Source organism: Gadus chalcogrammus, chromosome 22, assembly GCF_026213295.1.
Source record: "Gadus chalcogrammus isolate NIFS_2021 chromosome 22, NIFS_Gcha_1.0, whole genome shotgun sequence".
Lineage (NCBI taxonomy): Eukaryota > Metazoa > Chordata > Actinopteri > Gadiformes > Gadidae > Gadus > Gadus chalcogrammus.
In genome coordinates this window covers 2,250,519-2,262,954 of record NC_079433.1, presented here as the reverse complement: position 1 = coordinate 2,262,954, position 12,436 = coordinate 2,250,519, and the positions used below count along the sequence as shown (strand labels likewise).

General features: G+C 48.6%; 2 protein-coding genes and 1 long non-coding RNA gene across 3 annotated transcripts in view; all 3 read right to left on the bottom strand.

The window, feature by feature from the left end:
• The window catches only part of LOC130375600 (protein disulfide-isomerase A3-like), a 12,308-nt gene extending 10,836 nt beyond the window's left edge, over positions 1–1,472 (bottom strand). The window contains exons 1-2 of the mRNA XM_056582622.1: positions 1,236–1,472; positions 211–289 (exon numbers count right to left, since the gene is read on the bottom strand). Coding sequence (XP_056438597.1) covers positions 211–289; positions 1,236–1,408 — 252 coding nt within the window. The 5' untranslated portion in view covers positions 1,409–1,472. The remainder of the gene's footprint in view (positions 1–210; positions 290–1,235) is intronic.
• Positions 1,473–1,700: 228 nt separating this feature from the next.
• On the bottom strand, positions 1,701–3,396 carry LOC130375669 (uncharacterized). Its single transcript, XR_008893901.1, has 3 exons — positions 3,298–3,396; positions 2,685–2,787; positions 1,701–2,431 (listed from the first exon to the last, which is right to left on the bottom strand). It is a non-coding gene; the product is annotated as an uncharacterized LOC130375669 (long non-coding RNA).
• A 435-nt stretch (positions 3,397–3,831) lies between these two features.
• LOC130376166 (GON-4-like protein) overlaps positions 3,832–12,436 on the bottom strand; it is a 44,186-nt gene continuing 35,581 nt past the window's right edge. Inside the window, exons 15-28 of the mRNA XM_056583385.1 lie at positions 12,213–12,365; positions 11,526–11,721; positions 10,792–10,893; positions 10,578–10,618; positions 10,096–10,175; positions 9,758–9,956; positions 8,756–8,842; positions 7,576–7,741; positions 7,090–7,240; positions 5,927–6,074; positions 5,036–5,155; positions 4,659–4,757; positions 3,951–4,151; positions 3,832–3,846 (exon numbers count right to left, since the gene is read on the bottom strand). Coding sequence (XP_056439360.1) covers positions 3,832–3,846; positions 3,951–4,151; positions 4,659–4,757; positions 5,036–5,155; positions 5,927–6,074; positions 7,090–7,240; positions 7,576–7,741; positions 8,756–8,842; positions 9,758–9,956; positions 10,096–10,175; positions 10,578–10,618; positions 10,792–10,893; positions 11,526–11,721; positions 12,213–12,365 — 1,758 coding nt within the window. The remainder of the gene's footprint in view (positions 3,847–3,950; positions 4,152–4,658; positions 4,758–5,035; positions 5,156–5,926; positions 6,075–7,089; positions 7,241–7,575; positions 7,742–8,755; positions 8,843–9,757; positions 9,957–10,095; positions 10,176–10,577; positions 10,619–10,791; positions 10,894–11,525; positions 11,722–12,212; positions 12,366–12,436) is intronic.

Sequence of the window (12,436 nt, the reverse complement as noted above, 5' to 3'; positions counted from 1 at the left end):
GGTTAGCATAATAACATGTGTCTGGGTTAGCATAATAACATGTGTCTGGGTTAGCACAATAACATGTGTCTGGGTTAGCACGATAACATGTGTCTGGGTTAGCATAATAACATGTGTCTGGGTTAGCATAATAACATGTGTCTGGGTTAGCATAATAACATGTGTCTGGGATAGCATAATAACATGTGTAATGTATAATAGGTGATGGACCTTCGCCAGCTGGACGGACCCCTTCAGCCGGGAAGCTGCCTTGGCAAAGTCTGGAGCCAACTTCTTACAGTGACCACACCTGAGGAGCGAGAGGTACAGACTCTTAACATGGCTCTAGAAACAGGTACAGACTCTTAACATGGCTCTAGAAACAGGTACAGACTCTTAACATGGCTCTAGAGAAAGGTACAGACTCACCTCTATATAGAAAGGTACAGACGCCTAGAGGTACAGACTCCTAGCTCTAGGGGTACAGACTCCATAGCTCTGGGTACAGACGCCTAGCTATAGAGGTACAGACTCCTAGCTCTAGGGGTACAGATTCCTAGCTATAGAGGGGTACAGACTCCTAGCTCTAGAGGTACAGACTCCTAGCTCTAAATACAGACTCCTAGCTATAGAGGTACAGACTCCATAGCTCTGGGTACAGACGCCTAGCTATAGAGGTACAGACTCCTAGCTCTAGGGGTACAGACTCCTAGCTATAGAGGTACAGACTCCTAGCTCTAGGGGTACAGACTCCTAGCTATAGAGGTACAGACTCCTAGCTATAGAGGTACAGACTCCTAGCTATAGATACAGAGAGGGGTACAGATGCCTAGCTATGGTGAGGTACAGATTCCTAGCTCTAGAGAAAAGTACATACATGATACATGACAGATACATATGTGTTATGTGTAGTTATATCAATAGTGTTAGTTACACACAGTAATAGATACATAATAGTGTTAGTTATTGTGAGATGAATAGTGTTAGGAACATGATAGATACATGATAGTGCTAATTCTATTAAATGGTATATCATGGTCATATTAAATAGATAGAAAATAGTGTTAGTTACATGATAGATACATAATGGTGTTAGTTGTATTAAGATGAATAGTGTTAGTTACATCACAGATACATGATAGTGTTTCTTGTAGTTAGATGAATCGTGTTAGTTACATCACAGATACATGATAGTGCAGGTTCTATCAAACGGTAGAGATACACAATAGACGGTGCGAGAAGCTCGAGCCGGTTACCATGGCGCGTGGAACATCACCAGCAGGGTCTCGTGCTCCGCCGCCAGGTACTCGAACTCCTCGTCTCCGAGCTCGAGCACGTCGCGCCTGTCGCCCAGTGTCAGCGCGAGGGCGCAGAGCAGGGCGAGCGGCACGCTTCCTCTCATGGTCAAAGCAAACGCGGCGAAGTTCATTCATTCATGAATCACAACAAAGACAAGACGCTCCCTGCTGTCAGCCGTGCGGGCGGGACGTAAACACTACCACCGCAACGGGAGCCTCCTATTGGTGGAGCCGGCTGATGCGATGTAAGCAAACTATTGGTCAGGTGATCTGTCAATCAAACTAACTCAACCTATTGGCGTTCGCCTTTTTATTATCCACTTCTTACCTTTGTAGATAATATACATCCTTATATCTACATAGCTATCAACAGCTAGATAATTTATTATTTGTTTGTTCCTATAAACTGTTCCTATAAATATATAAGATAATTATAAAGGGTAATACAGGTTTAATAGATGAGCTCAACGGCTTTATTCCTCATTATGCATTCCTATAACTATATAAGCTAATTATAAAGGCTAATGAAAATGGCAAAATTTAAAGTGTACCACACTGAGATTAACACAAATTCTGGAAGAGACTGACGTCACACACACATTCAATCTCATGTTTATTCCAAAACCATTCCAAAGAAACAACTCAACTCATTCTGGTCAGTCATTGGTTGATGGCCCAACAGGAAGTGACATAGGGCAGGAAGTGACACACGTCCTGCTGGAGGAGTATAAATGGAGGGTGGCTTTGAGTAGTATAGTAGTGCAGCTCCCAGTATAACCAGTAGACTATAGCAGTGCAGCTACCAGTATAACCAGTAAACTATAGTAGGACTGGGCAGCTCCCAGTATAACCAGTAGACTATAGCGGTGCTGGTTGGCTCCCAGTTGTACCAGTAGACTATAGTGGTAAGGGCAGCTCCCAGTATAACCAGTAGGCTATAGTGGTACATCCAGGAATCGGACGTCCGTCGATGAGTCTTAGGTCGAGCAAAAAGCTTGAGCGTGATTGGCCAGTTTTCAGTCAGGGGCTGCTTCCTGGTCTCTGATTGGCCGATGGGGTGCTTCCTGGCATCTGATTGGCCGATGGGCCGGGGAGCAGGATTTCTGTTTCGCGGACTGGAAGAGTTTCATCAACTGGTGGAAACGATCACAGACCTGGAGAGAGGAAAGGAGACAAGGAGAGGAGAGGAGGAGAAAGGATAGTAGGATAGGAGATGAGGAGAGAGGGGAAAACACGGTCCAACTGCTTTACATGTTACGAAAACAAACTATTAACACTACCAGATTATAATCTACTAGTTTATAATCTATAGTTCATTGGCCAATCCATAGATTATAAACTGTAACTAGTTTATAATCAGTTTTACTTGATTGGACACTTGTTCTGTGTGTCGTTCCGGTCTCTCACCTGATTGGACGTTTTGTTCCCCAGGCGGGCGGCGAGGAGGCAGAACGTGTTCTGATTGGCTCCCATCCTCTGACAGCTCATCAGGATGGAACGGTCCAACTCCCTGTAGGGGGGGTCAGGGTTATTAACACACACACACACACACACACACACACACACACACACACACACACACACACACACACACACACACACACACACACACACACACACACACACACACACACACACACACACACTGTTGAAGCCATTACACTGATTTGTGCTTTACCTATGTCATAGCTATCATATTCATCTGAGTAACTTATAATGAAATACTATTGATCATGTTGAAGTGAAATGATGGTGATGATGATGATGATGATGATGATGATGATGCAATGATGATGTCAGGGGGTGGTAACTCTATATGTAGATGCACCTGAGCACAGGTGGAAGCGAGTTTTCTGTTTAAGGTGAGTTTAATTATTCTGCTGTTACGGTAACGCAATAAAGATCGCATTGTGACACTACGAAAGGATGAATGCGCCTTTATTTACTGACTGCCCCCTACACACACACACACACACACACACACACGTCACACACACACACACACACACACACGCCTCACCGTGTCCACAGAACCAGTTTGTCTCCAGACGGGCCGAGGCGGACGTTGTCGGCCCAGACAGAGGAGGAGGGACTCCTGCATTGTCCTCCTCCTCCTCCTCCTCCTCCTCCTTCATCTCCTCCTCCTCCTCCTCCTCCTTCATCTCCTCCTCCTCCTCCTCCTCCTTCATCTCCTTCATCTCCTCCTCCTCCTGCTCCTCCCCCCCCCTCCTGCCCAGTGTCTGTCTCCCCCTCCCCTGGTTCTGGGAGATGGTTCTTAACCCTGGACCCAGTCCTCCACCTCAGGCTCCTCCTCCTCTCTTCAGGGCTACCAGTAGGGCTACCAGTAGGGCTACCAGTAGGGCTAAGAGCAGCAGGGCTACCAGTAGGGCTAAGAGCAGCGGGGCTACCAGTAGGGCTACCAGTAGGGCTACCAGTAGGGCTACCAGTAGGGCTAAGAGCAGCAGGGCTACCAGTAGGGCTAAGAGCAGCGGGGCTACCAGTAGGGCTACCAGTAGGGCTACCAGCAGGGCTACCAGTAGGGCTACCAGTAGGGCTAGGAGTAGCAGGGCTAAGAACAGCAGGACTAAGAGGGTCAGGGGTGGGGGCGGGGCCAGGGCCAGGGGTGGGGGCGGGGCCAGGGCCAGGGGTGGGGGCGGGGCCGGTGGCCTGCACCAGGACGAAGCCCATGCGTTGGAAGGCCAGGTTGAGGGGCAGCAGGGGGGGGTACGTCTGTCCTGCCGGGACGCTGAACCTCCTGCTGAGCAGGACTCTATGGCAACGCCGCGACCGCCGGACACCAGTGGGTATTATGGTCTGGAGGGGGGAGGAGCTAGGTGCTATGGTCTGGAGGGAGGAGGAGCTAGGCACTACGGTCTGGAGGGGGGAGGAGCTAGGCACTACGGTCTGGAGGGGGGAGGAGCTAGGTGCTACGGTCTGGAGGGGGGAGGAGCTAGGTGCTACGGTCTGGAGGGGGGAGGAGCTAGGTGCGACGGTCTGGAGGGGGGAGGAGCTAGGTGCTACGGTCTGGAGGGGGGAGGAGCTAGGTGCTACGGTCTGGAGGGGGGAGGAGCTAGGTGCTACGGTCTGGAGGGGGGAGGAGCTAGGTGCTACGGTCTGGAGGGGGGAGGAGCTAGGTGCTACGGTCTGGAGGGGGGAGGAGCTAGGTGTGACGGTCTGGAGGGGGGAGGAGCTAGGTGCTACGGTCTGGAGGGGGGAGGAGCTAGGTGTGACGGTCTGGAGGGGGGAGGAGCTAGGTGCTACGGTCTGGAGGGGGGAGGGGCTAGGCGCTACGGTCTGGAGGGGGGAGGAGCTAGGCGCTACGGTCTGGAGGGGGGAGGAGCTAGGTGCGACGGTCTGGAGGGGGGAGGAGCTAGGCACTACGGTCTGGAGCGAGGAGGAGGAGCTAGGCACTACGGCCTGGAGGGGGGAGGAGCTAGGCGCTACGGTCTGGAGCGAGGAGTAGATGATTGGCAGACTCCTCTGAAACAGAAACAGAATCCCATTCAGGTCTCCATCAGATTTCTCGATGGAATAATAGGTAGAAAACGCAATTTCTTGAACAGTTGGTAAATGTACGGTACCTCTCCACACACACACACACACACACACACACACACACACACACACACACACACACACACACACACACACACACACACACACACACACACACACACACACACACACACACACACACACACACACACACACTCCTTAGTAGCGGTATTTCAGCATCATAAATGATGTTGTGGACCCACTGAGAGCCAGGCAGGCAGCAGTCTCTGGTCCCTCTCCACCGGGGGGCGCTGTCCGGCTGGCTCCACCCTGCGGCTGCAGGCGGCCGGCATCGAACCCACGGCCCGCTGGGACCGGTACATCTGGACACAAGCACGGAAACAAAGGGGGCGGATTGGGGCCAAACTCGTATCAAACCTCACCATGAAGATAGATATCAAACCTCACCATGAAGATATCAAACCTCACCATGAAGATATCAAACCTCACCATGAAGATATCAAACCTCACCATGAAGATATCAAACCTCACCATGAAGATATCAAACCTCACCATGAAGATATCAAACCTCACCATGAAGATATCAAACCTCACCATGAAGATAGATATCAAACCTCACCATGAAGATATCAAACCTCACCATGAAGATATCAAACCTCACATTAAGATATCAAAACTCACCATGAAGATATCAAACCTCACCATGAAGATATCAAACCTCACCATGAAGATATCAAACCTCACATTAAGATATCAAACCTCACCATGAAGATATCAAACCTCACCATTAAGATATCAAACCTCACCATGAAGATACGTTATCTAGATCTTATTGGTGAGGTTTGATACGTAATGGTGAGGTTTGATATCTTTATACGAGCTCTAGAACCTAGGGGTCCAGCTCTAGAACCTAGGGGTCCAGCTCTAGAACCTAGGGGTCCAGCTTTAGAACCTAGGGGTCCAGCTCTAGACCCTAGGGGTCCAGCTCTAGAACCTAGGGGTGCAGCTCTAGACCCTAGGGGTCCAGTTCTAGACCCTAGGGGTCCAGCTCTAGAACCTAGGGGTCCAGCTCTAGACCCTAGGGGTCCAGCAGTAGAACCGTGTCCAGTGGTTGACAGTGCGCGTGTGTTCACCTTGATGATGTTGTTGGGGACCCCGGCCCGACAGCACTGTAGGATCCTCTGTCGTATCTGAGCGCAGCTCCTACGCACCAGGAAGTGAGACACCAGCTGAACCGGCTGCGCAGTCCCCTCCATGGTCCTCAGACCCAGCACCACAAGACTGCACACACACACATAATGGGATAATGAGTCCATGTTGTGATAATGGGTCCATGTAGAGATAATGAATGTGATAATGAGTCCATGTTGAGATAATGAGTCCATGTTGTGATGAGTCCATCTTGTGGTAATGAGTCCATGTTGTGTTAATGAGTCCATGTTGTGATAATGAGTCCATGTTGCGGTATTGAGTCCATGTTGTGGTAATGAGTCCATGTTGTGTTAATGAGTCCATGTTGTGGTAATGAGTCCATCTTGTGGTAATGAGTCCATGTTGTGATAGTGAGTCCATGTTGTGATAATGAGTCCATGTTGTGTTAATGAGTCCATGTTGTGGTAATGAGTCCATCTTGTGGTAATGAGTCCATGTTGTGATAGTGAGTCCATGTTGTGATAATGAGTCCATGTTGTGTTAATGAGTCCATGTTGTGGTAATGAGTCCATCTTGTGGTAATGAGTCCATGTTGTGATAATGAGTCCATGTTGTGATAATGAGTCCATCTTGTGGTAGTGAGTCCATGTTGTGTTAATGAGTCCATGTTGTGATAATGAGTCCATGTTGTGATGAGTCCATGTTGTGATAATGAGTCCATGTTGTGATAATGAGTCCATGTTGTGATAATGAGTCCATGTTGTGATAATGAGTCCATGTTGTGGTAATGAGTCCATGTTGTGATAATGAGTCCATCTTGTGATAATGAGTCCATGTTGTGGTAATGAGTCCATGTTGTGGTAATGAGTCCATCTTGTGGTAATGAGTCCATGTTGTGATAATGAGTCCATGTTGTGATAATGAGTCCATCTTGTGGTAGTGAGTCCATGTTGTGATAATGAGTCCATGTTGTGGTAGTGAGTCTATCTTGTGGTAGTGAGTCTATCTTGTGGTAGTGAGTCTGTGCTGTGACAGTGAGTCCATGTTGTGGTAATGAGTCCATGTTGTGTTAATGAGTCCATGTTGTGGTAATGAGTCCATGTTGTGGTAATGAGTCTGTGCTGGGGTAGTGAGTCGATCGCACCAGTCCTCAGCAGCAGTGAAGACCCCGGCCTTGCGGGGGCGGTAGAGGGCCGGGGCCAGGCTGGCCGTGGGCAGCAGCTCAGGGTAGAGGAAGACGGAGCGCGTGGCGAACAGCCAGGCCAGCCGGGCGGGCAGGACCGGGTAGCAGCGCACTGAGAGAGAGGGCAGGGTCAGAGGTCAGGGTGGGGGTCAGGGGTGGGGGTCAGGGTCAGGGTGGGGGTCAGGGTCAGGGTGGGGGTCAGGGTGGGGGCTAGGGGTCAGGGTCAGAGGTCAGGGTGGGGGTTAGAGGTCAGGGTGGGGGCTAGGGGTCAGGGTCAGAGGTCAGGGTGGGGGTCAGGGTCAGGGGCAGAGGTCAGAGTGGGGGTCAGGGTCAGAGGTCAGGGTGGGGGTCAGGGGTGGGGTTTAGAGGTCAGGGGTGGGGGTTAGAGGTCAGGGCTAGAGGTCAAGGTTAGAGGTCAGGGCTAGAGGTCAGAGGTCAGGCTCTTACTGCGTCCGTGGGCATCGGGGGGGCGTGTCGGGGGCTGATACACCAGAGGAGAGCGCTGCACCTCCTCCAGGAGCAGCAGGGCCTCCCCGAGGCTGGAGGCCCTGAAGTAACTCCCCCCCCTCCCCCGCAGCGCCTCCCCCCTAAGAGCCAGCACCTCCAGCTCCACCTGGGGGGGAGACGGAGAGACGGAGAGAGAGAGAGAGAGAGAGACAGAGACAGAGACAGAGACAGAGACATAGAGAGAGAGAGAGAGAGAGAGAGAGAGAGAGAGAGAGAGAGAGAGAGAGAGAGAGACAGACAGAGAGAGAGACAGAGAGGGAGAGAGACAGAGAGAGAGAGAGACAGAGAGGGAGAGAGACACAGAGAGAGAGAGAGAGAGAGAGAGAGAGAGAGAGAGAGAGAGAGAGAGAGAGAGAGAGAGAGAGAGAGAGAGAGAGAGAGAGGGACAGAGAGGGAGAGGGAGAGAGAGAGAGAGAGAGAGAGAGAGAGAGAGGGAGAGGGAGGGACAGAGAGGGAGAGGGAGAGGGAGAGGGAGAGAGAGAGAGAGAGAGAGGGAGAGGGAGAGGGAGAGGGAGAGGGAGAGGGAGAGAGAGTTTCCATGATTACTTTTGGATATGCCGAAATCTACTGCATAGATTTGCGTTCCGACAGCCGGTTTAAACCTGTTACCAGGAAGTGCCTGGTGATGACATTGTGTTACCAGGAAATGACAGTGTGTTACCAGGAGGTGACAGTGTGTTACCAGGAGGTGACAGTGTGTTACCAGGAGGTGACAGTGTGTTACCAGGAGGTGAGAGTGTGTTACCAGTAGGTGCTTGGTGATGACAGTGTGTTACCAGGAAGTGAGAGTGTGTTACCAGGAAGTGAGAGTGTGTTACCAGGAGGTGACAGTGTGTTACCAGTAGGTGCTTGGTGATGACAGTGTGTTACCAGTAGGTGCTTGGTGATGACAGTGTGTTACCAGGAAGTGAGAGTGTGTTACCAGGAGGTGACAGTGTGTTACCAGTAGGTGCTTGGTGATGACAGTGTGTTACCAGTAGGTGCTTGGTGATGACAGTGTGTTACCAGGAAGTGAGAGTGTGTTACCAGGAAGTGAGAGTGTGTTACCAGGAGGTGACAGTGTGTTACCAGTAGGTGCTTGGTGATGACAGTGTGTTACCAGGAAGTGAGAGTGTGTTACCAGGAAGTGCTTGGTAACATCCGCCTCGCTGTGGAGCTCTGGGACGTAGCTCGTCAACAGATTGACCTGAAGCAGCAGCTGGACATGCTGACAAGAATAGAAGACATCAGGCTTAGTGTATACGTTAGGGTTATTACATACATTACGGTTAGCATATACAATAGGTTTGGTGTATCGATTAACGGTGTTATATACATTAGGGTCATTATATACATTAGGTTTAGTCTATCGCTCAAGGTTATTAAATAAATTAGGGTAAGTATATACATTAGGTTAGGTTAATGGATTAACGTTATTATATACATTAGGGTTAGTATATACATTAGGTTAGGTTAATGGATTAACGTTATTATATACATTAGGGTTAGTATATACATTAGGTTAGGTGTATGGATAAACGTTATTAAATACATTAGGGTAAGTATATACATTAGGTTAGGAGTATGGATTAACGTTATTAAATACGTTAGGGTAAGTAGTATATACATTAGGTTAGGAGTATGGATTAACGTTATTAAATACATTAGGGTTAGTATATACATTAGGTTAGGAGTATGGATTAACGTTATTATATACATTAGGGTTAGTATATACATTAGGTTAGGAGTATGGATTAACGTTATTATATACATTAGGGTTAGTATATACATTAGGGTTAGTATATACATTAGGGTTAGGTGTATGGATTAACGTTATTATATACATTAGGGTTAGTATATACATTAGGTTAGGAGTATGGATTAACGTTATTATATACATTAGGGTTAGTATATACATTAGGTTAGGAGTATGGATTAACGTTATTATATACATTAGGGTTAGTATATACATTAGGGTTAGGTGTATGGATTAACGTTATTATATACATTAGGGTTAGTATATACATTAGGTTAGGTTAATGGATTAACGTTATTATATACATTAGGGTTAGTATATACATTAGGGTTAGTATATACATTAGGGTTAGGTTTAATATATACATTAGTGTACACATTGTGTTACCTGCTGCAGCTGATGTCGTAGTCGTGTTTTCTGCGGGGCGTCCAGTGTTGGGGTGAAGGGTTCTGGGGTGTGCGGGTGGTGTGAGTGTGTCTTGTGTGTGTTGCGTGTGTTGTGTGTGTGTTTGCGGCTCCTCAACAGCTCCAGTTGCTGGCGGACCGTACGCAGCTCTCTGATTGGCCGATCCTGGGACACCACCGACCTAGAGCGGGTCGGCGACAGAGGGGATCATAAGTGTGTGTGTGTGTGTGTGTGTGTGTGTGTGTGTGTGTGTGTGTGTGTGTGTGTGCAACAGTACTTGTGTATGTGTGCGCGTGTGCGTGTGCGTGTGTGTGTCTTACATGGGTGAGTGTTCTTGGGGCTCATCCTCTTCCTCGTGGCCTTCATCATCACAGTCCTGACTGACGAGGTCCTCTTTTAACTAACACACAAATTATACAGACGCATAAGTCTACCTAAGACACACACACACACACATTATATACACAGTCCTCCATTAACTAACACACAAACACACACAATATACACACACACTGTCCTCCTTTAACTAACACACAGACACACACAATATACACACACACTGTCCTCCTTTAACTAACGCACAGACATTGGTTATCAATGGTCCTGATCGACTTAAAGGTGAGGCTGTAACCTTTCTAAGGGTACAAACATACATGTATACACACACGCATCCATACACACACACACATACATATGTATGTGTACATAATATAAAAACACACACACATACACATTATATACACACACATTATGTAACACACACTCACACACACACACATTATAGTATAAGGCTGGAACGCACCGTCTCAAACAGCTCCTCCATCAGCCCCGTCACCTCCTTCTCTGGAGACACAATCAACACACACTATGTAACACACACGCACATTATGTACACACAGACACATTACCCATCAGCCCCGTCACCTCCTTCTCTAGAGACACAATCAACACTTTCTTGTTTGTGTGTGTGTGTGTGTGTGTGTGTGTGTGTGTGTGTGTGTGTGAGAGAGACGTACTGGTGATGCGGACGGCGCGGTCGTCACGGTAATCCTCCTGGTCCGGTTCATGGTTATCAGCCAAGAAGTTATACTCTGGGTCATCCTCATCATCACACTCCTCTGAGAGAGAGAGAGAGAGAGAGAGAGAGAGAGAGAGAGAGAGAGAGAGAGAGAGAGAGAGAGAGAGAGAGAGAGAGAGAGAGAGAGAGAGAGAGAGAGAGAGAGGAGAGAGAGAGAGAGAGAGAGAGAGAGAGAGAGAGAGAGAGAGAGAGAGCGAGCGTGAGAGCGAGAGAGAAAGACACCTGTATTAGTACATCTGTAATAGTACACTTGTATTATCAAACCTTTAGTAGCCAACCTGTACTAGTACACCTTTATTAGTACACTTGTATTAGTAAACCTTTAGTAGCCAACCTGTACTAGTACACCTTTATTAGTACACTTGTATTATCAAACCTTTAGTAGCCAACCTGTACTAGTACACCTTTATTAGTACACTTGTATTAGTAAACCTTTAGTAGCCAACCTGTACTAGTACACCTTTATTAGTACACTTGTATTATCAAACCTTTAGTAGCCAACCTGTACTAGTACACCTTTATTAGTACACTTGTATTAGTAAACCTTTAGTAGCCAACCTGTACTAGTACACCTTTATTAGTACACTTGTATTAGTAAACCTTTAGTAGCCAACCTGTACTAGTACACCTTTATTAGTACACTTGTATTAGTACACTTCTACACACACTTACCTTCGTTTTCTACATCTGAGCTCATCAGGCCTCTCAGCCAATGAGTCCACTCCCTGTCCTCGGGGGCGGGGCCTAGGTCGTACATGTCAGGCGTGATGTCAGGGGCCCGAAGCTCCGCCTCCAGGCGACCCAGGGGGACGTTCCTCAGAGGACGCTTTGAGCGTGTGCGGTAGGCCATCAGGTTGTCCTCTAGCAGCTGAGAGAGAGAGAGAGATCTAGTAGCCTGGTAGGGTATTTAGACGTACCTGGTAGGGTTAGTGAGTAGGCCTACCTAGTATGGTTGGTTAGTAGGGCTACCTGGTAGGGTTAGAGAGTAGGCCTAACCGGTAGGGTTAGTGAGTAGGCCTACCTGGTAGGGTTAGTGAGTAGGCCTACCTGGTAGGGTTAGTGAGTAGACCTACCTGGTAGGGTTAGAGAGTAGGCCTACCTGGTAGGGTTAGAGAGTAGGCCTACCTGGTAGGGTTAGAGAGTAGGCCTACCTGGTAGGGTTAGTGAGTATGCCTGCCTGGTAGGGTTAGAGAGTAGGCCTACCTGGTCGGGTTAGACAGTAGGCCTACCTGGTAGGGTTAGATAGTAGGCCTACCTGGTAGGGTTAGATAGTATGCCTACCTGGTAGGGTTAGATAGTATGCCTACCTGGTAGGGTTAGATAGTAGGCCTACCTGGTAGGGTTAGATAGTAGGCCTACCTGGTAGGGTTCCATGCAGGACAGCTCTTCCTCCACAGCGTGTAGTTTTTCCAAGAAGGAGCTGTCAGTCACAGGGTTGGTGGGAGGAGCTTGGGGAGGAGGGGGCGGTCCCATGGAGATAGACTCCGCCCTCCGGCGTTTGGACCGAGCGGTCTGGGAAACACAGTTCAGGGTTAGTTAGCGCATGTAGCTACTGAGTTAGGGTTGGTTAGTGCAAGTAGTGC